General features: G+C 35.9%; 1 protein-coding gene across 3 annotated transcripts; it reads left to right on the top strand.

Annotated features, from left to right (window-relative positions):
• The first annotated feature begins 785 nt into the window (after positions 1-785).
• Positions 786-20,919, top strand: LOC101493035 (putative ALA-interacting subunit 2). Of its 3 annotated transcripts, XM_004488462.4 has the most exons (10): positions 786-1,044; positions 1,967-2,144; positions 2,983-3,044; positions 3,130-3,204; positions 3,311-3,427; positions 4,549-4,619; positions 6,698-6,995; positions 19,999-20,288; positions 20,666-20,724; positions 20,809-20,919. In XM_004488462.4, the coding sequence occupies exons 2-9, from the start codon at positions 2,066-2,068 to the stop codon at positions 20,718-20,720; spliced, it is 1,047 nt and encodes a 348-aa protein (XP_004488519.1). In that variant the 5' UTR covers positions 786-1,044; positions 1,967-2,065; the 3' UTR covers positions 20,721-20,724; positions 20,809-20,919. The 3 variants fall into 3 exon arrangements, with proteins under 3 accessions (XP_004488519.1, XP_004488518.1, XP_012575635.1); XM_004488461.4 differs by having other exon boundaries at positions 20,666-20,919; XM_012720181.3 differs by lacking the exon at positions 786-1,044 and having other exon boundaries at positions 2,026-2,166; positions 20,666-20,919.
• Positions 20,920-21,844: the final 925 nt, after the last annotated feature.

The raw sequence follows: 21,844 nt of genomic DNA, 5'->3' as shown, positions 1-21,844 counted from the left end.
TCGATTTTTATTTATTTTTAAAACAAAAATTCAATGTTCAAACCAATAATATTTGGTTTGCATTAGTTTGGTTTGGTTTTTTATTTGAATAAAAAACAACGGATAATTTTTTAGTTGATTTGATTTAGATATTCAAATTAATTAGATTTATTTTGTGTACTTACACTCCTAGGTCAAAATAGAGTGTTTTGAATTTTTTTTTCTTTCAAAAAGAGGATATAATTAAAAAAATCATGCGTTTTTATGATTTCTTATTTTTATTTTCTTTAGAGTTTTATGTAATTTTTATTTTTAGGTTAAATAAATTTTCAATTTCTTTAAAATTTTAATTTTTTTTAAATAATATATTTTCTAGTTTAAACAAAATACAAACCGTTTTAATCATTTTTGATACAAAATATGTTTAATTATTTTTTATATTTTTAAATTTTGAACGATTTTTTACAAACGTGTTTAGAAAATTATAAAAATTAACTTTAAATTGTTTTAAATTTAATATATAAATTTTTGCATGATTATAAATTCAAGATAAAAAATATTAACAAATAGAAATAAAATATTAAAATTACTTTTTTTTAAAAAATTTTTGTTATAATTTTTTATACATATCTTGAAAAAAATTATGCGAAAATATATGTTAGCATTTAAATATAGATTCAAATTGTTTACAAAATAATTTTGTTTTTGTTTATTTTATTAGAAATTTGACAAGACAAATATTTCCTTGAATGGAGGACATTCGACCGAAACTTTTTACCGTTAATTGAACGAATGAAACGAACAACTTTTGAATCGTAACAGTAACTCCAATGTAGCGTGTAAAGTTTAACGAAAACTATCACGAAACCGTGAAAGACGAAAAAGGTTCGTTCCCAACCCGAGCAAGTCCAACGCGGCTCTTGCTTCTTCGGTGTTGCCACCACTTCCCTCTCTTCAAGCCAAGAATATATGTACTCCTATTTCTTCCATCTTCTAATCTTCCATTACGCTCCCTTCCTTTTCCGTTTCGCTCCTCTCCACGATCTGCACAAAATTATACCCTAGGTAACTCTTTTCCGTTCCTCTTTTATGAATTGTGTTTTTGATGATGATAGTGTTCAGCTACGAATTAATAAGCTATTGTTCATTCGTATTTTTTTTTGAATTGTTTGCCTGTGTTGTAAGAATAAGAGGTTCAATTTGATGCATCGTTCTTCGTTCGTTATAGAATCAACTTTTTGAGTTTCTCTGTTTTTTTTTTTTTTTTTTTTTTTTTTTTTTTTTTTTTTTTTTTTTTTTTTTTTTTTTTTTTTTTTTTTTTTTTTTTTTTTTTTTTTTTTTTTTTTTTTTTTTTTTTTTTTTTTTTTGTTTTTTTTTTTTTTTTTTTTTTTTTTTTTTTTTTTTTTTTTTATCTTTAATTTTTATTCTATCATCTTAGGATTTAACCGTTATTTAAATTCAGTTTCGCTTTTTGACATAACTGCTCTTGCAAATTGTTTGTAAGTAATTAGGAAAAGATAATGGAATGCAGACTTTGGTTTCAATTCATGTAATTTTGTTTTATTCTCGATTGAAACTGAAAGTATTACTTTTTTTTTTTTGTTATTGGAGATATTCTTTCCTTTACCATGAACAAAGGCCTTTTATAAAAGTCGTATTGGAAATGAGATATTATCATTGTTGTTGAATTATAGACTAGCGGCTATAGTTCTATTGGAATTTTGAACAAATTAGAATTACTAGTGTACTACGATACACTATTTGATGTAGAGTGTTGTCAAATAGCGGCAATTGTGGCACTACAGCGTTGTAGCATGACATAATTTGAAGAAACTTCTAGTTTTGCTATATCTGCAATTGACAACACTGGATATTATTAAAGATTAAGTTGTATTATTTTGCTGCTTTTCAATTACCAAGAGCCAGTTCTGTTGTACCATAAGATGACAAGAGGAATTGACTGATTACTGTTTGAGCTGTAATGCAGTGTTAGGTAAAAGCAAGTGCTGGTGCAAATTGAGTTGTTGATTTGTGGGGTGATATATTACTGACACCTCTGGAACTTGGGAAGCTGTAGTGAGTAGTGATGGATCTCGACGTAGGGAGTTCATCAACCGTCAGCACAGGAGCACATGCAATTCCAAGATGCCCGACACGACATGGCGGTGGGTCTTACCTTCTTTTTAGGCAGGTTTTCAATTATTTTTGTTGGTTTATGATGCAAAATGTTTGGGGGATACTGCATAAACGGATTTTCCTAGAAATGATTTTGTTGTATATTGATATGGTGCAATGCAATTGTATAATTAATAAATCACTTGTTTTTTACTTCCCCTTATGATCTGTAGTAGGCAGATAACTTAACAGGACAGTATATTAAGATGTCTCCCTTACATGAATTGGATGCTGAAGAATTTTTTTTTTTTTGCCTCAGCTAGAACCAAAATACAAGATTGAAATTGCATATTATTTCAAAAATGATCAGAAAATTTTATTAAAATGTTTTTCCAAAGTTTTGAATATTAACCTAAGCTTTGATTCTATTGCAAACATATAGTTGTACAAGATGTGCTGGAATGGTTATTTTCATTTACTCACTTCTAAAAATTTGTACTGTAGTCATCTATTTATGTACTTTAAAGATTCTCATATTTATTGTTTTTCAACATGCTGCAACCTAACTTCGAATTTTTATATTATCAAATTATAATGATCTAATACATAAAGAATTGGGTAATGATTTTGGAAATTCCTGTCAATTCAATGCATTAATTATATTCTTCTATTCAACTTGACAATTGACTGTGTTTGAAAGGAAGAAAACTTATAATGATGTTTGGCCTTTACATAGACTAGAAACTAAGTCAGAATTATCCAATAGATTGAAATTGATATTTCTTACTTACGGAAGCCTTTTTGTTTTGTCACTACTTTATTTAGTCTTTTTTCTTACCCTTTTCTTAATGGAACTTATACTGAATGTCATTTGTGGTGGTTTTGCAGCACTCTATCAGTTTACACAGCAGAATCTTCCAGCATGTAAACCTGTCCTTACACCTGCAGCAGTTAGTTCTTTGATAATACTTGAATATTTTATGGTGTCTTGTTCTAAAAAATGTGCATGCTAAATCTCAGTCATGTTCTTTGCAGGTCATTTCTACATTTCTATTGATGGGTTTGATTTTCATTCCTGTTGGACTTGTTACACTTCGTGCGTCGTATAGTGTATATATCATTTCTACTTACATTAATGCTATGAAATGATTTTATTCTTCCCCCCTTCAATATCCTCATACTTATTGCAATATTTATTTGACCAATGGATATGCAGGTTGTTGAAATTGTGGACAGATATGACATTGATTGCATACCTGAAGAACATAGAAGTAACAAGGTTGCATATGTAAAAGATGACTCAATCTCTAAAAATTGTTCACGTTTCTTAAAGGTAACAATTCGTTTTTCAAGTATTTACATCGTTCATGGATTATTGCTTCAAGATTTGTGCAAATAGTGCTATATAATAAATTGGTCGCTCTGTTTCTTATTCATGGTTGGCTTCCTCTATCTTCGGAATCTGCCACAAGATTTGCAAACCCGTCAAACCATTTCTATGGCTATGCCAATAATCATTATAAGCTTAAATTGAATACTTAATTGGACAGAAAATTTTGATGAAATACACAGTGATCTTACTGTCATGGCTATCAAGAGATTACTTCAAAATTTTATTTTCTGCTCTCTGGATGGAAAAATTTAATATTTATATTTCTCATCACCTATTTCCTCTTCCTCATAAGTATTTCCCAATAGTTTTACCTGAGAAGAAAATATGATAGCAATTTATGAGTGCTTTAATTAGTAACACATTCATCAAGACATGGATATTGGATGAATTGACTCCCTACACTTATGATAGTTTTAGTCTAATTAAGCTTCATACATTTATGTAAGTCTACCGGAAAGAAAAAAGGACATCACTAATGTGTGGGGCCTCTTATTGTCAGATATAAAGATACAATTTAAAATTTCTACACTAATAAAAATAACTACATTAGTAGGGGAAGGAGGGACTGAGGCTTATTAGCATAAATTGCAGGTAAAGTCTAAGAACAAAATGTTTTGATTCTACTGAATCATATTTGCTGCATCATAGAACAATATGCCAGCACAATATTATTGGGCCTCTATGTCTATAATATGGTTTGATCTCTTAATTATCTGTTGTCGACATCCATCTTGTAATTGCAATCTGTTATAATTTCCACCCTTCAAAAGAAAAGGATGCCTACTGTTGTTGTTATTATGAGTCATGGAAATCTTAATTGATAATAGATGGTGATGGATTTAGTCATTGTTGAAAAGGACATTTTATATTATTATGTTTGCATACACCCTTTTTTGCTGTAACTTCAGTTAGAACACTCTTCATTTGGTTTTCCTCTCATTCAGTTCTAACATAATTTTGGGCTGGGTACTAATCCTCCGATACTTTTCTGAAAGTAGTACTTATGAAGTTGACCTTTTTAGTGTTTCTTGGTTGTGTTTACGAGTTACAACTTGTTGTAGGTACCTAAGTCAATGAGAGCGCCGGTTTATATCTATTATCAGCTTGATAACTATTACCAGAACCATCGCCGGTAAGGATTTTTTATTTCCTTTTCAAATACAGTGTTGAAGTTTTTAACATAAATAAGTATGTATTATTTTGAGGAAGTCATTGCTTTCTTCACGCTATTATCTTTTTGTTCTGGCTTTAATATTTACTTCCTTTCATATATGTTTGTATTTTGGTCGATGTACAAGTTATTTCGTTAGAATATTAGAAAATATCTTATAATATCTTTATATTATATTATAGTATCTTAATATATCTTGTAAAATCAGTTTTTATCGTAATGATTATCTTCTATAATTAGTTTCTATGTTACTTGGGTATTGTTATGATTTGTTTCTCGATTTCCCTATTCATTTAGGATTAGGAGTTTTGTATCCCCAAGCACATGTTAGTGTTTAGTCTTTTTAATGAAGTTCGTATCAAGTAATTATCAATAGTTTTCAAAGTTCTTATTATTATTCTCTTCCTTTTATCTAAAATCTATAACTTCAATATGGTATTAGTGCTAGAGATGAATCCACTAGTACAAAATCTGGGCCCCCATTAACTTAATTATGTGCTTGCTAATGTTTGAATAATTTTATTTTTGTCCTCACTAAAAGTTAAGTGTTGCCGCTACAAAATTAGCAATCTTTCATATATATTGATGAAAATTAGAAACAGTGTTATTGAATATCGGCCACGGCGGGATGCAGTGGCAGGATTTCAACACACCGCCATACAAAAGTGCAGGTGTGCCGACCCGGTCCAGGCCCAAAATAGGTTAAAAATCCTAGTACCCTGAAAAGATGGATACTTTACCAGTTTACCCTCTTCTCTTTATGTGTTTCTTCTCTCTCTACTCTCTACCATGTTTTCTTCCTCTACTGCGTGTGTGACTGTGACCCAACTGTGTATGCAACTGCCACCTCCACCACCCAACTGGATGTGCAACCACCATCCAACTGCCCACCACCAACTTCGAAACTGCCTAACTTTTCTGTTCTCTCCTCTGATAAGGCGCGCCCGAAAAGCTCTCTCTTCTCTCTGTTTTCTATTTTTTTTTAATCTATTTTTTCTTCTATATATATGTTTTGAAAGTTATCTTAAATCTATTTTAATTGTTTAGAGACATCCAGTTCTTAAATTATCTTAGATTAACTTGATTTGGTTTTTATTTCTATTTTTTAATTGGAGTTTTTTGTTTTTTTAATTTGTCCGCCGTGTTTCTACCATTTTCCATTATGCCATCCGCAATCATATTACATGCCCAATGGTATATTTACTAGCTTTGGTTTTGTCTTTGGAAACTGAAACAGTTGAAATGAGTTTCTCTGCATTGAATTTGTCAAGATAAAATGCACAATCAGAAGATGAATTGGTGAATGACTATTTAGTCACATACATATAGATATTTTTATAGTGTTGAAAATACAACAATTTCAAACTATGATCATATAGTGTTTTGATATAATTTTTTATCATTCATGTTTTAATACATTTTTATGTTGTCCCCTCTAGTCGAAGTTTCTGCATCTGTCCCTGATCAGAATTTGGTTCTGATTGGGGATATGGTATCATCATGCTTCCTCTGCATGGAAATCATGTATAAGTATCATTTATTGGTCTTCTCAGTATTGGAAATTGTGTATTTCAAGTTAGTGCTTCAATAAGTGTGCAATACAAACCGGAATATATGTCCTCTTATGAGGCAAGCTGGTTTTCTTGCTTTCATATTATGTAACTGCTCTTAGGTTGTGTTTGGACTTACTGACATTTCTCTTAAGCAATTAGGGGTATATTTCTCTCAAGTATGAATTTCTTGAAATCTGTCTCCTTTAAATATTTACCAATTGTTTGAATTGAACCACATATATCCAGCAGTTATTAAATTTTGCAAATTATTGCTAGCATGTCATAGAATTGTGTATGAATTTAATATCATGTACTGTTTCCAAAAGCATTTGAGATCTAGTCAAGGTGTCTTAAATTTGAGTCCACAATAACATGGTTTTCTTAATTCCTCCATTCTTTCCCACAAAATATAAAGCCTCCTGTATTTGCTTTCAACTTCATGCTTTTATTTCTCTTGCTCATTCAAAAAATTCACATTTTATTCAGATATGTCAAAAGTAGAAGTGACCGGCAGCTCTTACATGGACTTGAATACAATGATACCGGTTCTTGTAGACCTTTAGAGTCCTCTGATGATCTTCCCATTGTACCTTGTGGGTTGATAGCATGGAGTTTGTTCAACGATACATATAAGTTCAGTCGCGGACCATCAGAATTGAAGGTTAATAGGAAAAACATTGCGTGGAAGAGTGATCGTAATCACAAATTTGGGAAGCATGTTTACCCGTTTAATTTTCAGAATGGTACCTTTACTGGAGGTGCAAAACTGGATCCTAGTATTCCTGTAAGTTCTTAGCTTTTTAATCTTATTTTGACTTTTTTCGTCCTTTCTTGTGTTACAATTTGTTTAGAATTAAAACATCCAACACCTCTTTGTTTACCTTTCCTCAACACCTTTGCCTAATTTTTACTTGAAAAAATTCCTGGTAGCTAAAAGATACTGATTTAAATAGTTAAAAAATGATAACAGTGTTAGTGATTTAATGTTATTAATATTGATTCATGACTTCCTTTTGGGCTCAAAATCAGTCTTACTCTTAAAAATTTGGGTTGTGCCTAATTCAACCTTAAAAAACCGGCTTGTAAGGTGAGAAATGCCTCTCACTAATCATTTTCAGGGATATCTCATTCAATGTAGGCTCTAGGTGTTAGAGGCTCTAACACCATCTTAGAATTTGGGTTGAGTCAAACTCCACCTTACAAAATTGGGTTGTAAGGTGAGAGATGTCTTCCACAAGCACATTTTCAAACTATGTCTCATCCAATACAAGACTCTCAACAAACACACTCCTCATGCTTAGGGCTGATTGCTGAACACCTGGAGCGTGAATCAAGTGGCCTAATAAGAGGTGACCTAAAGAGTCTTAAATAGGCTCTAATACCATTTTATGTTTTTGAATTGAGCCTAACTCATTCTTTCAAAATTGCCTTGTAAAGTGCGAGATATCTCCCACTTATAAACACATTTCTAGATCATATCTCATTCAATGTGGGACTCTCCAACAATTACCTCCATTGTGTACAAGTGGATCATCCATGACCATAATACAACAATAAAATCTTGTGGTTAATTACATGGGTCAATCAATGGCATTGGGTTCTATCAAAGATCACAATTTCATGAAAACCATTTTGAGCAAGGTCTTTTGTAATAGTATTTTAGCTGGATTAGCTTCTATTTTATCCACTTTTTTGTATGAAGCTTCAATTGGTTTTCTTCTCACATAATCAAATTACTTGACTGGTTTTCAGTCATCGTACTCTTCCTAGTCTAGCTTTCTGTGTAATTCATCCTGGTCTTATTTTTTCATGTATATCATCCACCCATCCACCTTAATTCGTTAGCATTCTCATTTCTGCATTACTTGCCTTTTTTCTTGTAACACCCCGTTTTTCAAAGCGAGGGTATATTTTTTTTTTTTTCTTTCTAAAAGTAATTAAAAACGAACAAAGAAATAAATCAGGAAATGCTTTTGGATAAATAATTGAGTCATTATAATTTACAAACAGCGGAAAAGTTCCTCCAATTACAAATCCAAAACATTTCTACATAAACATCAAATGGTACATGGAACCCATTCAAAGATGATATAAAACTGATAATATTTGTATAAGTACAGTTTTCCAAAACTAAAATACTCCAAACCAAAAAGAAGGACCCCTAGTCCCTATACATCATCCTAATCTGATCATCCTACCAAAAACTATACACCCTGAGTAATCTCCACGCGCCCCGTGAGATCCTCCTAACACAACCGCAGTCAAGCATTCCCATCTCCATCCCTGTCCGTAGGGTACGAACCAGTAGGGCCGTCCTGACTCTCATCTGAGGGCAAAGCCCAGATTTCCACAATAGTGTAAAGGGTCACCAACTAGAAAATAACAGTTAACACATAGCAATTAAGTTTTTGAATGCTCAAAACAACTTTTTAACTAGGCATGCATCTTAACAGGATTTTCCATGTGCGAAAAGTTCATACATTACATTGCCAATGAAAATGAAGGTAAAATGCAGTTCTCGATCTCCTAATTAACACATGGTAAAACAAAACATGGATAGATTCATGAGCAATTAATCATACAACTAAAAATGAGGATTTTCACTGAGCCAATCGATTGGGCAATCGATTGGGGTGAAGATTTTTAATGAAAACAGAATCCTGGGCTGAATTCAATCGATTGGTAAATCGATTGATTGGTTCCTGAGCCCCTGGTTTCGAGCCAATCGATTTCCTAATCGATTTGGTGAGGGATTCTTAATGAAAACAGAATCCTGGGCTGAATTCAATCGATTGGTAAATCGATTGATTGGTTCCTGAGCCCCTGACTTAAGGCCTAATCGATTGGGCAATCGATTTCTTAACTGATTCCTTTGAAAATTGTTTTCGAAATCGATTGGCTAATCGATTTTGTGAATTGGCCAAGTCCCTGTTTACCCATCCAATCGATTGGGAAATCGATTTCCCTGATCAGTTTTCCAAAAATTCATGAATTAACCTAAGTCATTCCTAATCAAGTTCACCACTTAACACTTAGCAATTTCTACGCGATTACTACGACACACAAAGGTTCGATAACCATCATACTCACACACAATACACAACACATAGCACTTAACACCTTCATCTCAGTTATCACGATAAATCAAAATTCGAATCACTCAATCATAAACTCAAATCAAACATGACTCGCGTGCCAGGCACCCTAATGCAATGCGTATATGCCAAAATGCATGGACTCGGAATTCCAAACCAAAACCCTCCTCGAAGGGCCGTAAATCATAATTGTACCGCCTATCGCAGGCCAAAGTACCAATTACCGAGGTGCCACCTATCACGGGTCAGCACGATTTACTAAAATGCGTAAATCATAAACGTACCACCTATCACGGGTCAGTACAGTTTACCGAGGTGTCACCTATCACGGGTCAACACGATTTACTAAAAGAAAAAGCGGAAATCGTAAATGTACCACCTATCACGGGTCAGTACAGTTACCATGGTGTCACCTATCACGGGTCAACACGATTTACTAAAATATAAATCGCAAACGTACAACCTATCACGGGTCCGTACAGTTTACCAAGGTGCCACCTATCACGGGTCAGCACAATTCACCAAAAATGTAAATCGTAAATGTACCACCTATCACGGGTCAGTACAGTTACCATGGTGTCACCTATCACGGGTCAACACGATTTACTAAAAGAAAAAGCGGGAATCGTAAACGTACCGCCTATCACAGACCAGTACTGTTTACCTAGGTGCCACCTATCACGGGTCAGCACAATCCACCAAAAATGTAAATCGTAAATGTACCACCTATCACGGGTCAGTACAGTTACCATGGTGTCACCTATCACGGGTCAACACGATTTACTAAAATGTAAATCGCAAACGTACAACCTATCACGGGTCCGTACAGTTTACCAAGGTGTCACCTATCACGGGTCGACACAATTTACCAAATGAAATGCATGAGCATACACAGACTCCATTCACAACAATCGTTAAGCAAATGCAGATATTAAAAGATTCCCCATTTTTAATACCCATTTAACTTAAACGACTTTCAAACAACATTAATTAAATAAGTCATTAAGAGATTCCCCGTTCTTAATACCGATTTAACTTAATGATTTTCAAAACAAAACGTTAAGCAAACAGTCATATTAAGAGATTCCCCATTCTTAATACTCATTTACCGAAACGACTTTCAAACAACATTAATTAAATAAGTCATTAAGAGATTCCCCGTTCTTAATACCGATTTAACTTAATGATTTTCAAAACAAAACGTTAAGCAAACAGTCATATTAAGAGATTCCCCATTCTTAATACTCATTTACCGAAACGATTTTCAAAAACGATAGTTAAGTAACCGAGACATTAAGAGATTCCCCATTCTCAACGCCCAGTTAACTTAAACATTTTCCTCAAATACACATTAAGTAAACCGAGGTATTAAAAGATTCCCCATTTTTAATACTCGTTTAACTCTAATGGTTTTCAAATTCCACAGAAACAAATTCAAACATACTTTCACATTCAAACCATAATTCACAACAACCACACCAATTAACAAACATCAAGTTTCATTTACCCATAATCATACACAATGACATTCAAATTCATTTACCACGAAACATTCATCACTATAAACAAAACCTAACTCTAAGGTTTTTACCCATAACGCACTAGTTTCGTTTTTCCCCAAATCGATACATTTAACCCTAACAAATTCCTTCCCACACAACTACAGATAAGTCCCTAATGCAAGCTAGAAGTTTGGAAGGAGCCCTTACCTCAACGTTAGCTTTAACGCGCGTTTCCGGTACCACGAGTAATTCCGGTAAAATCTCCGCTCGCAACGCCGCTTCCAAATTAGTTCACTAGCACCGTAGCATGGTGGTGAGCAACTTTCCCTTCTGTCTCTTCGAGAAATGAGGTTCGGATCTAGAAGAAACGGAGGGATTTGTGTTTGGATCTCAAAACCGTTTTTCTTCGTTTTCGAATCAAAGAGGAAGAGTGGAGTTGCGAAAACCTTGATCTAACTCTCACCCAACCTTGGGTCACTAGCTTTGAAGAAAGGAAGCAACGAAAACGAAGAATGGAGAAAGGATGGATTTTTGGTTAAAGCTCACGTGAGTGCAGAGGAAGAAGATGGAAAATTCAATTTTCCCTCCTTTCTATTTCTTTCCTTTGCTTTTCCTTTCTTCCTTTTTCCTTCCTTCCTTTATATACTATTTTCTTTTCCTTTTCCTTCCTTCTAGTTTTCCTTTCTTTTTCCCTCCAAGCAAACATATATAAAAAATAAATATAACTTAACAAATATCTCAAAATCTAGATATTTATTAAATTACCGTTTCACCCGAAACGCCTTAAATTCTCCGTAAAGGATTTTCCGCAGTTAAATTCAATTTATTTATCGACGAGAAATTCTAATTGGCATCGAAATATCTTTTTGATTATAAAACTCCAAAATATTATTAACTTTGGCTTAAAAGCCTCCGAGCCAAAATCCAAAATATACCAAAAATACATAAAAGGGTACTTTAAAATTATGGGTCTTACATTACTCCCCCCCTAAAATTAGTTTCGTCCTCGAAACTATGCATCGATAAATAACTCTGGGTGTTGTTCCCTCATCTTGCTCTCCAGTTCCCAAGTCGCATCTCCAGTAATTGGGTTCCAGATCACCTTGACCAACGAAACATCCTTGGTCCTCAACCGCTTAATCTTCCTGTCATCAATTCTCACGGGTGGTACTTCGAACGACAGGTTATCCTTTAGCTGGATTGTGTCTGGTTCGATCACGTGAGATGGATCTGCGAGATATTTCCTCAACTGCGACACATGAAACACGTCATGGATATTGGACAGTATCGGAGGTAATGCAATCCGATAAGCAACCGGCCCAATTCGTGCAGAAATCTGATATGGTCCAATGAATTTCGGAGTCAACTTCTTCGATTTCAAGGCTCTACCTACTCCAGTAGTAGGTGTGACTCTCAGAAATACATGGTCACCCTGTTCGAATTCCAAAAGTCTGCGACGCTTGTCCGCGTAACTCTTCTGGCGATCTTGTGAAGTCTTCATTTTCTCCTTGATCTTCCTTACTTTAGCTGTGGTCTGTTGCACCATCTCTGGTCCGACAATCATATTCTCACCGTCTTTATACCAACACAAGGGCGTTTGACACTTGCGCCCATATAAAGCCTCATATGGTGCCATTCCAATACTTGCGTGGAAACTATTGTTGTAAGTGAACTCAATCAACGGAAGTACATCATCCCAACTTCCTCTATCATCTAAAACACATGCTCTCAACAGATCTTCCAAGGACTGATTCGTCCTTTCAGTCTGTCCGTCCGTTTGTGGATGGTAAGCTGAACTCAATCGTAGCTTCGTTCCCAACGCTTCGTGCAATGCTCCCCAAAAATGCGATGTGAACTTCGGATCACGGTCTGATACAATGCTCGATGGTACCCCGTGTAACCTCACAATTTCAGCAATGTAGATCTCCGTTAGCTGATCTACCTTATAGGTGGTCCTTACCGGTAAAAAGTGAGCAGATTTAGTCAGCCGGTCCACTATCACCCATATAGAATCATTCTTCCTCCTTGTCTTCGGTAATCCGGTTATAAAATCCATGGAAATGCTGTCCCACTTCCATTCAGGTATATCTAAAGGTTGCAACATTCCAGCAGGTCGCTGATGTTCCACCTTCGCTTTCTGACAAGTTAGACAAGTGGATACATATTCCGCCACATGTTTCTTCATTCCTGGCCACCAATAATTCTGCCTCAAATCCTGATACATCTTTGTTGCCCCAGGATGAATACTCAGCTTACTCTTATGCGCCTCTTCTAGAATCGTTTTCCGCATATCTGTAATGGCTGGTACACAAATCCTACCATTACACCGCAAAACATTATCTGCCCCGATCTTGAACTCAGTCGTCTTCCCTTGTACTATTAGATTCCTCTTCTCTTGAATTAAGACGTCATCCTGAGAATTCGCAATGTCTTCAAGTAATCCACTCGAGATCTTAATCATTCCGAATTTCAAAATTCCCGGTCCGAACTCTACGTTCAAGTGTAGGTCTCTAAAAGCTCAATCTTAGCCGGATCTACAGCGATTCCTTCCTTGGTTATCACATGTCCCAAGAAATTCACTTTCTCTAGCCAAAATTCACACTTCGACAGATTGGCATACAATCGCTTCTCGCGTAAAATCTCAAGAACTTGTCGCAAATGTTCTCCATGCTCTTCTTCGGTCCTTGAATAAATCAATATATCATCAATGAATACCACCACGAATTTATCAAGGAACGAATTAAAGATCCTGTTCATGTAGTCCATGAAAATTGCCGGTGCATTGGTAACTCCGAACGGCATAACCAGGTATTCATAATGTCCGTAGCGGGTTCTGAAAGCTGTTTTCTGAATGTCTCCTTCCCTTACTCGGATCTGATGGTAACCCGACTTCAAGTCAATCTTCGAAAATATCGCGGCCCCTCTCAATTGATCCATCAAATCATCGATTCGTGGCAAAGGATAACGATTCTTGATAGTTGCCTTGTTGAGCTGTCTATAATCCACACATAGGCGCGAGCTTCCGTCCTTCTTCTTAACTAGCAAAACTGGAGCACCCCATGGTGATACACTTGGTCTGATGAATTTCTTCTCCAACAAGTCTTCAATTTGGCCTTTGAGCTCATTTAATTCCAATGGCGACATTCGATAAGGTGCCATTGAAATGGGTCCCGTTCCTGGGTGCAAATCAATGAAGAATTCCACTTCTCTTACCGGTGGCAATCCTGGAATTTCCGTTGGAAATACATCCCGATACTCGTTGACAAGTATCACATCTTCTATTTCCACATTTATCTTTGCCTCTACATTTGCTAGAGACAAAAACTCATGAGTCCCTTCACTTAGCGACACTCGGAGTTTGTTAGCAGCTAAATACTTAACAACTCCTGGTTCGGGGAAAAGAACCAATTTCCGAGCACAATCCAAGATCACATAGTGATAAGACATCCAATCCATACCGAGGATGACCTCGAGTGATTGTAGCGGTAAACAAATTAGATTAACCAAGAAATCCCTATTCTGAATAGTCATTCGACAATGTAAACATGCTGAATTTACGGTTAAGGTCTTAGCAGGCGTGGAAACAACCAAATCAAAAGGTAAAGCAGACACAGATAACTTCAAGCGATTCACACAGTCCATAGCAATGAAGGAATGGGTTGCCCCCGAATCAAAGAGTGCAGTTAGAGTGTTACCTGCAATCTCACAATCACGCTGAATCAGATTACCAGATGGATTTCCCTCTTCAGCATTCACACAATAAATGCGTCCTCTAGCAGTAGGACGGGTAGCCCTAGCTACATTCACCACTGGTTCCACCTTTGGAGCCGTGCACTCCCTTGCCATGTGCCCCGACTTCTGACAATTGTGACAGATGGGGATGTTAGTGGTACAAGCACTAGCATAGTGTCCTTCTTTCCCACATCGGAAACATCGAAGCACTTGCCCCATTTGCCTTCCGAAATTCTGGTTCCCTGGGCGACTCGGTCCACCGTTGTTATTCTGGGGGCGATTATAAGGTTTAGCCACTTGTTTTCCCCTATTCTGATAAGTCGCCCGACTAGGGCCTCCCGAATTAAAATTCCCAACTCGGCTAGCCCTCTTGTTCTTCATATCTTCCACTTCTCTACATTTCTCTACCAGCGCTTGGAAACGTTGAATTCCCAAAGGTAAGACGGAATCTTGAATCTCATACTTCAATCCGTCTTGGAAACGATGACACATGAACGGTTCATCAATTTCTTCACGGAAGAACCTGAAATGCCTCGATAGTGATTCAAATTTAGCAGCATACTCGCCCACAGTCAGGCTCCCCTGGTGAAGTTTCAGAAAGTCGTCACCCAACTTAGTCCTGGTACTCATCGGAAAGTATTTGTCTAAAAACTTTCTTTTGAACGATTCCCAGTTCACCTCCTCGTGGGCTGCTCCCATCAACAACCTTGCACTCCTCCACCAGTATTCAGCATCCCCTAGCAACATATACGTGGCATAGCTGACCTTCACTCCAGCCTGGCAGTTAATCATATCAAAGATTTTCTCCACTTCTTGGATCCATTGATCCGCCTTCTCTGAACCCTCATCCCCCTTGAACTTAGGAGGATTGTAACGACGGAAGTCTTCCAACCCTCTTGATTCTGCAGCACGGATCTCTCTTCCCCTCTTTTCAAGATCCCGTTGAGTCTTGGCAGCGGTCTGTGCAGCGACAGAAGCAGCCATGTTGTTCATAGCCTCCGCCATTTGGTCATTCCTAGCGTTGGCTCTCGGAGCGTCATTCCTTCTGGGCGGCATGGTTTCCTATAAGAACCATCATCAAGTAGAGTTTTAACACTACTTCAAATAATTCTAAACTAACGTCCGACTAACAACACACAATTAAATTGGACTTGACAACTCAAGTCACCTAAACCGACACATGATCAGATAACAACTCCTAACTTATAGGTCGACCTACAATCTATAACCAAGGTTCCACAGCTCCCAAAGAAAACTAAACCTATGCTCTGATACCACAATGTAACACCCCGTTTTTCAAAGCGAGGGTATATTTTTTTTTTTCTAAAAGTAATTAAAACGAACAAAGAATAAATCAGGAAATGCTTTTGGATAAATAATTGAGTCATTATAATTTACAAGCAGCGGAAAAGTTTCTCCAATTACAAATCCAAAACATTTCTACATAAACATCAAATGGTACATGGAACCCATTCAAAGATGATATAAAACTGATAATATTTGTATAAGTACAGTTTTCCAAAACTAAAATACTCCAAACCAAAAAGAAGGACCCCTAGTCCCTATACATCATCCTAATCTGATCATCCTACCAAAAACTATACACCCTGAGTAATCTCCACGCGCCCCGTGAGATCCTCCTAACACAACCGCAGTCAAGCATTCCCATCTCCATCCCTGTCCGTAGGGTACGAACCAGTAGGGCCGTCCTGACTCTCATCTGAGGGCAAAGCCCAGATTTCCACAATAGTGTAAAGGGTCACCAACCAGAAAATAACAGTTAACACATAGCAATTAAGTTTTTGAATGCTCAAAACAACTTTTTAACTAAGCATGCACCTTAACAGGATTTTCAATGTGCGAAAAGTTCATACATTACATTGCCAATGAAAATGAAGGTAAAATGCAGTTCTCGATCTCCTAATTAACACATGATAAAACAAAACATGGATAGATTCATGAGCAATTAATCATACAACTAAAAATGAGGATTTTCACTGAGCCAATCGATTGGGCAATCGATTGGGGTGAAGATTTTTAATGAAAACAGAATCCTGGGCTGAATTCAATCGATTGGTAAATCGATTGATTGGTTCCTGAGCCCCTGGTTTCGAGCCAATCGATTTCCTAATCGATTTGGTGAGGGATTCTTAATGAAAACAGAATCCTGGGCTGAATTCAATCGATTGGTAAATCGATTGATTGGTTCCTGAGCCCCTGACTTAAGGCCTAATCGATTGGGCAATCGATTTCGAAAGGGATTTTAAAAAGGCTGATTTACAAAATCGATTGGCTAATCGATTTTGTGAATTGGCCAAGTCCCTGTTTACCCATCCAATCGATTGGGAAATCGATTTCCCTGATCAGTTTTCCAAAAATTCATGAATTAACCTAAGTCATTCCTAATCAAGTTCACCACTTAACACTTAGCAATTTCTACGCGATTACTACGACACACAAAGGTTCGATAACCATCATACTCACACACAATACACAACACATAGCACTTAACACCTTCATCTCAGTTATCACGATAAATCAAAATTCGAATCACTCAATCATAAACTCAAATCAAACATGACTCGCGTGCCAGGCACCCTAATGCAATGCGTATATGCCAAAATGCATGGACTCGGAATTCCAAACCAAAACCCTCCTCGAAGGGCCGTAAATCATAATTGTACCGCCTATCGCAGGCCAAAGTACCAATTACCGAGGTGCCACCTATCACGGGTCAGCACGATTTACTAAAATGCGTAAATCATAAACGTACCACCTATCACGGGTCAGTACAGTTTACCGAGGTGTCACCTATCACGGGTCAACACGATTTACTAAAAGAAAAAGCGGGAATCGTAAATGTACCACCTATCACGGGTCAGTACAGTTACCATGGTGTCACCTATCACGGGTCAACACGATTTACTAAAATATAAATCGCAAACGTACAACCTATCACGGGTCCGTACAGTTTACCAAGGTGCCACCTATCACGGGTCAGCACAATTCACCAAAAATGTAAATCGTAAATGTACCACCTATCACGGGTCAGTACAGTTACCATGGTGTCACCTATCACGGGTCAACACGATTTACTAAAATGTAAATCGCAAACGTACAACCTATCACGGGTCCGTACAGTTTACCAAGGTGTCACCTATCACGGGTCGACACAATTTACCAAATGAAATGCATGAGCATACACAGACTCCATTCACAACAATCGTTAAGCAAATGCAGATATTAAAAGATTCCCCATTTTTAATACCCATTTAACTTAAACGACTTTCAAACAACATTAATTAAATAAGTCATTAAGAGATTCCCCGTTCTTAATACCGATTTAACTTAATGATTTTCAAAACAAAACGTTAAGCAAACAGTCATATTAAGAGATTCCCCATTCTTAATATACTTTTGACTTAAACGGTTTTCTCGCAAAACATTCAGTAAACGAGTCATTGAGAGATTCCCCATTCTTAATACTCATTTACCGAAACGATTTTCAAAAACGATAGTTAAGTAACCGAGACATTAAGAGATTCCCCATTCTCAACGCCCAGTTAACTTAAACATTTTCCTCAAATACACATTAAGTAAACCGAGGTATTAAAAGATTCCCCATTTTTAATACTCGTTTAACTCTAATGGTTTTCAAATTCCACAGAAACAAATTCAAACATACTTTCACATTCAAACCATAATTCACAACAACCACACCAATTAACAAACATCAAGTTTCATTTACCCATAATCATACACAATGACATTCAAATTCATTTACCACGAAACATTCATCACTATAAACAAAACCTAACTCTTAGGGTTTTACCCGTAACGCACTAGTTTGGTTTTTCCCCAAATCGACACATTTAACCCTAACAATTTCCTTCCCACACAACTACAGATAAGTCCCTAATGCAAGCTAGAAGTTTGGAAGGAGCCCTTACCTCAAAGTTAGCTTTATCGAGAGTTTCCGGTTCCGCGAGAAATTCCGGTAAAATCTCCGCTTGCAACGCCGCTTCCAAAGTAGTGCACTAGCACCGTAGCACGGAGGTGAGCAACTTTCCCTTCTATCTCTTCGAGAAAAGAGGTTTGGATCTAGGAGAAACGGAGGGGTTTGTGTTTGGATCTCAAAAACCGTATTTCTTCGTTTTCGAATCAAAGAGGAAGAGTGGAGTTACGAAAACCTTGATCTAACTCACACCCAACCTTGGGTCACTAGCTTTGAAGAAAGGAAGCAACGAAAACGAAGAATGGAGAAAGGATGGATTTTTGGTTAAAGCTCACGTGAGTGCAGAGGAAGAAGATGGAAAATTCAATTTTCCCTCCTTTCTATTTCTTTCCTTTGCTTTTCCTTTCTTCCTTTTTCCTTCCTTCCTTTATATACTATTTTCTTTTCCTTTTCCTTCCTTCTAGTTTTCCTTTCTTTTTCCCTCCAAGCAAACATATGAATATAAAATAAATATAACTTAACAAATATCTCAAAATCTAGATATTTATTAAATTACCGTTTCACCCGAAACGCCTTAAATTAACCGTAAAGTATTTTCCGCAGTTAAATTCAATTTATTTATCGACGAGAAATTCTAATTGGCATCGAAATATCTTTTTGATTATAAAACTCCAAAATATTATTAACTTTGGCTTAAAAGCCTCCGAGCCAAAATCCAAAATATACCAAAAATACATAAAAGGTACTTTAAAATTATGGGTCTTACATTTCTGTTGTGGGACCTTCATTGTCTGACATTTACTAAATACTACAATAGAGCAGGTGAATTTTGCTAGGTTTAAGGCACTTTGTGATGATAGTTATGCACACCATTTCTCCATTTCATCCTTTTGGTTTTAATCTTGTTAGACATCCAATTTAAACTCCATTGAACTTTTTAAGTTGGATTCAAGATACCTAATCCATGCAACTTGTTTTCACCTCTTAAAGTAGATTATCAATTCTAATGGGCCGTCGACTGCATTAAGAACTCACAATTTTGGGGTTCAGGGAGGGGTTAGATGTAAAAACATCCCGACCACTGTAAGTGGAGAGGATGTTTCTGCAATTTGAATCAGTGACCACTAGGGAAAATTGCAATTATCTTTCACTAAATCTTATCGTTGGATTATGTTTTAGTCATTATTGTGTGAGAATACAAAATGTTCAATTAATATTAAATAGCAATTACGTGGGTTCCTCCATAGATCTATTTTTCTTCGATTTATCTTCATTTGGTTTGCATCAGCTGAAGTTGAAATATAATAGGCCTAACTGGAGATGAAATTTGGTGTTTTGTGGGTGTGGCATGGGGAATAAACATCTCTTGTTTCTAATTTGTTTTCCTCCTTCAAATTTTCTTTTTAAACTGATACTGATTTTTGCTACTAATAATTTTTTTGTATTTATTCTAATGAGTTATTCTATTTCTGCTTGTTGGCCATTCTGATTTCTGTATTTCAGCTTAGTGATCAAGAAGATCTTATAGTTTGGATGCGGACTGCTGCTCTTCCCACCTTCCGAAAATTGTATGGTAGAATAGAAGAGGATTTGGAGGCTGATGATGTTATAGTAGTCCACCTAAAGAATAACTATAACACTTACAGTTTTGGTGGAAAGAAGAAGCTTGTTCTGTCAACATCAAGCTGGCTGGGTGGAAAAAATGACTTCCTTGGAGTTGCCAATTTATTTGTTGGCACCGTTAGTATATTGATCTCCATCATCTTCTTGTTGCTTCATGTGAAAAATCCTAGGTAATATAATAGTGTCCATAATTTCCTATTTGTTTTTTGTTTTATTATTGTGCATCCTGGAGAATGCTGCACTCTGCTGTAATTTGGTTTCTCTAGCAATTAAATCAAATTTACTGCATGATAGCCTTTTTCTTCTATTAAATTTTTGCTGATAGCCTTTATCTATGGTAGTTTTTGTATAAATATAAATCATGGAATTTTATGAAACTGAAAATGTGCAAATAGAAGAAAAAGAAAGGAAACGTGTAGAATCTGTAGATCATACTCATGAATAATTCCCAATAATAAATTATTCTCGTTTCTTTCTTTTAAAACTGATTCTCCCAAAACATTGTTGAGCGCGAATTCTATTTACCTGTGCTTCCTTTTTGAGGCAGACATTATGGCGACACGGCCTACTCATCTTGGAATAGGAAAAGCATTTCTAGCTGAAAAGGTACGCGGTATACCTGTAATTCTTTCAAAGTAAAAACTCATGATACATATTCTTGTAACAAAAGCTATTGTATTTGATTGCCAGTACATGGTACAGTGGATGCTTTTATAGTGAAACTCAAGATACATATTCTTGTCAGAATAGCTTTTGTATTTAATTGTAAATGGCAAAGCCGAGTAAACATCTTTGAGTTTATTTCTAATGGAACCAAGCCTATGAGTGTGGTAGTTATGATGAGAAATATTGTAGGATCACATGGAGTTATACAACAACAAGTGGGTGTTTGAATAAGCAACTTATTAAGTGCTTAATAATTAAGTACTTATGAGAGCTTATGTATAAGTTGTTTTTGCTATCAAAGAAGCACAGGGGTAAACTACACATAACTTTCGCATAAGTTGTTTCAATAAATAGTCTTGCAGTGCTTATGAAAATACACAATAGCTTATGGATATCATAAGCTATTTTTACAAGTTCTTTCAGACACTATTGTATTTAGTTAGATTATAATTGTAAATGGAAAGGCAGAGTAATCATCTTTCGATTTAATTATGATGGAAATAAGTCTGAGTGAGATAGCAATGATGAGAAGCATGATAGTTTCACATGAGATTATAGGTTGATTGGGTGTTTGAGTAAACAACTTATTAGGTGCTTATTCAATAAGCACTACTAATGAGAGCTTATGTAGGAGCTTTTTCTACAATGTAGAGGATACGATTAAACTCCAGGTAAGGTTCGTATAAGTTGTTCCTATGAACCTTACCTGGAGTTTAATCGTATCCTCTACATTGTAGAAAAAGCTCCTACATAAGCTCTCATTAATAGTGCTTATTGTTTATATGAACTATTTCTACAATGACTTAGGAAGCTGCAATTTTCATACTTTGTTTCAAACATTTACACAAGTTATTTATTATAAAGTTAAAATGAACTCTCTGAAATGTAGTCTAAAACCTCAACATCTCTGTTATGACAGAGAAAATAAAGAACTTTATTGTCTCATGTATTTTTAGCATACTTTTAGACAGCAGAGTTGGTCGATTTATTAAACTATTGGTCCCATTTTTACAATATAATTGTTTATAGACCCTGGTAGTTTGGTAGATTTGTTGTCAGC

This window comes from Cicer arietinum, chromosome 1, assembly GCF_000331145.2.
Source record: "Cicer arietinum cultivar CDC Frontier isolate Library 1 chromosome 1, Cicar.CDCFrontier_v2.0, whole genome shotgun sequence".
In the NCBI taxonomy this organism is placed as follows: Eukaryota; Viridiplantae; Streptophyta; class Magnoliopsida; order Fabales; family Fabaceae; genus Cicer; species Cicer arietinum.
The sequence above is the reverse complement of the archived record's forward strand: the minus strand, read 5'-3'. Positions and strand labels throughout refer to the sequence as shown.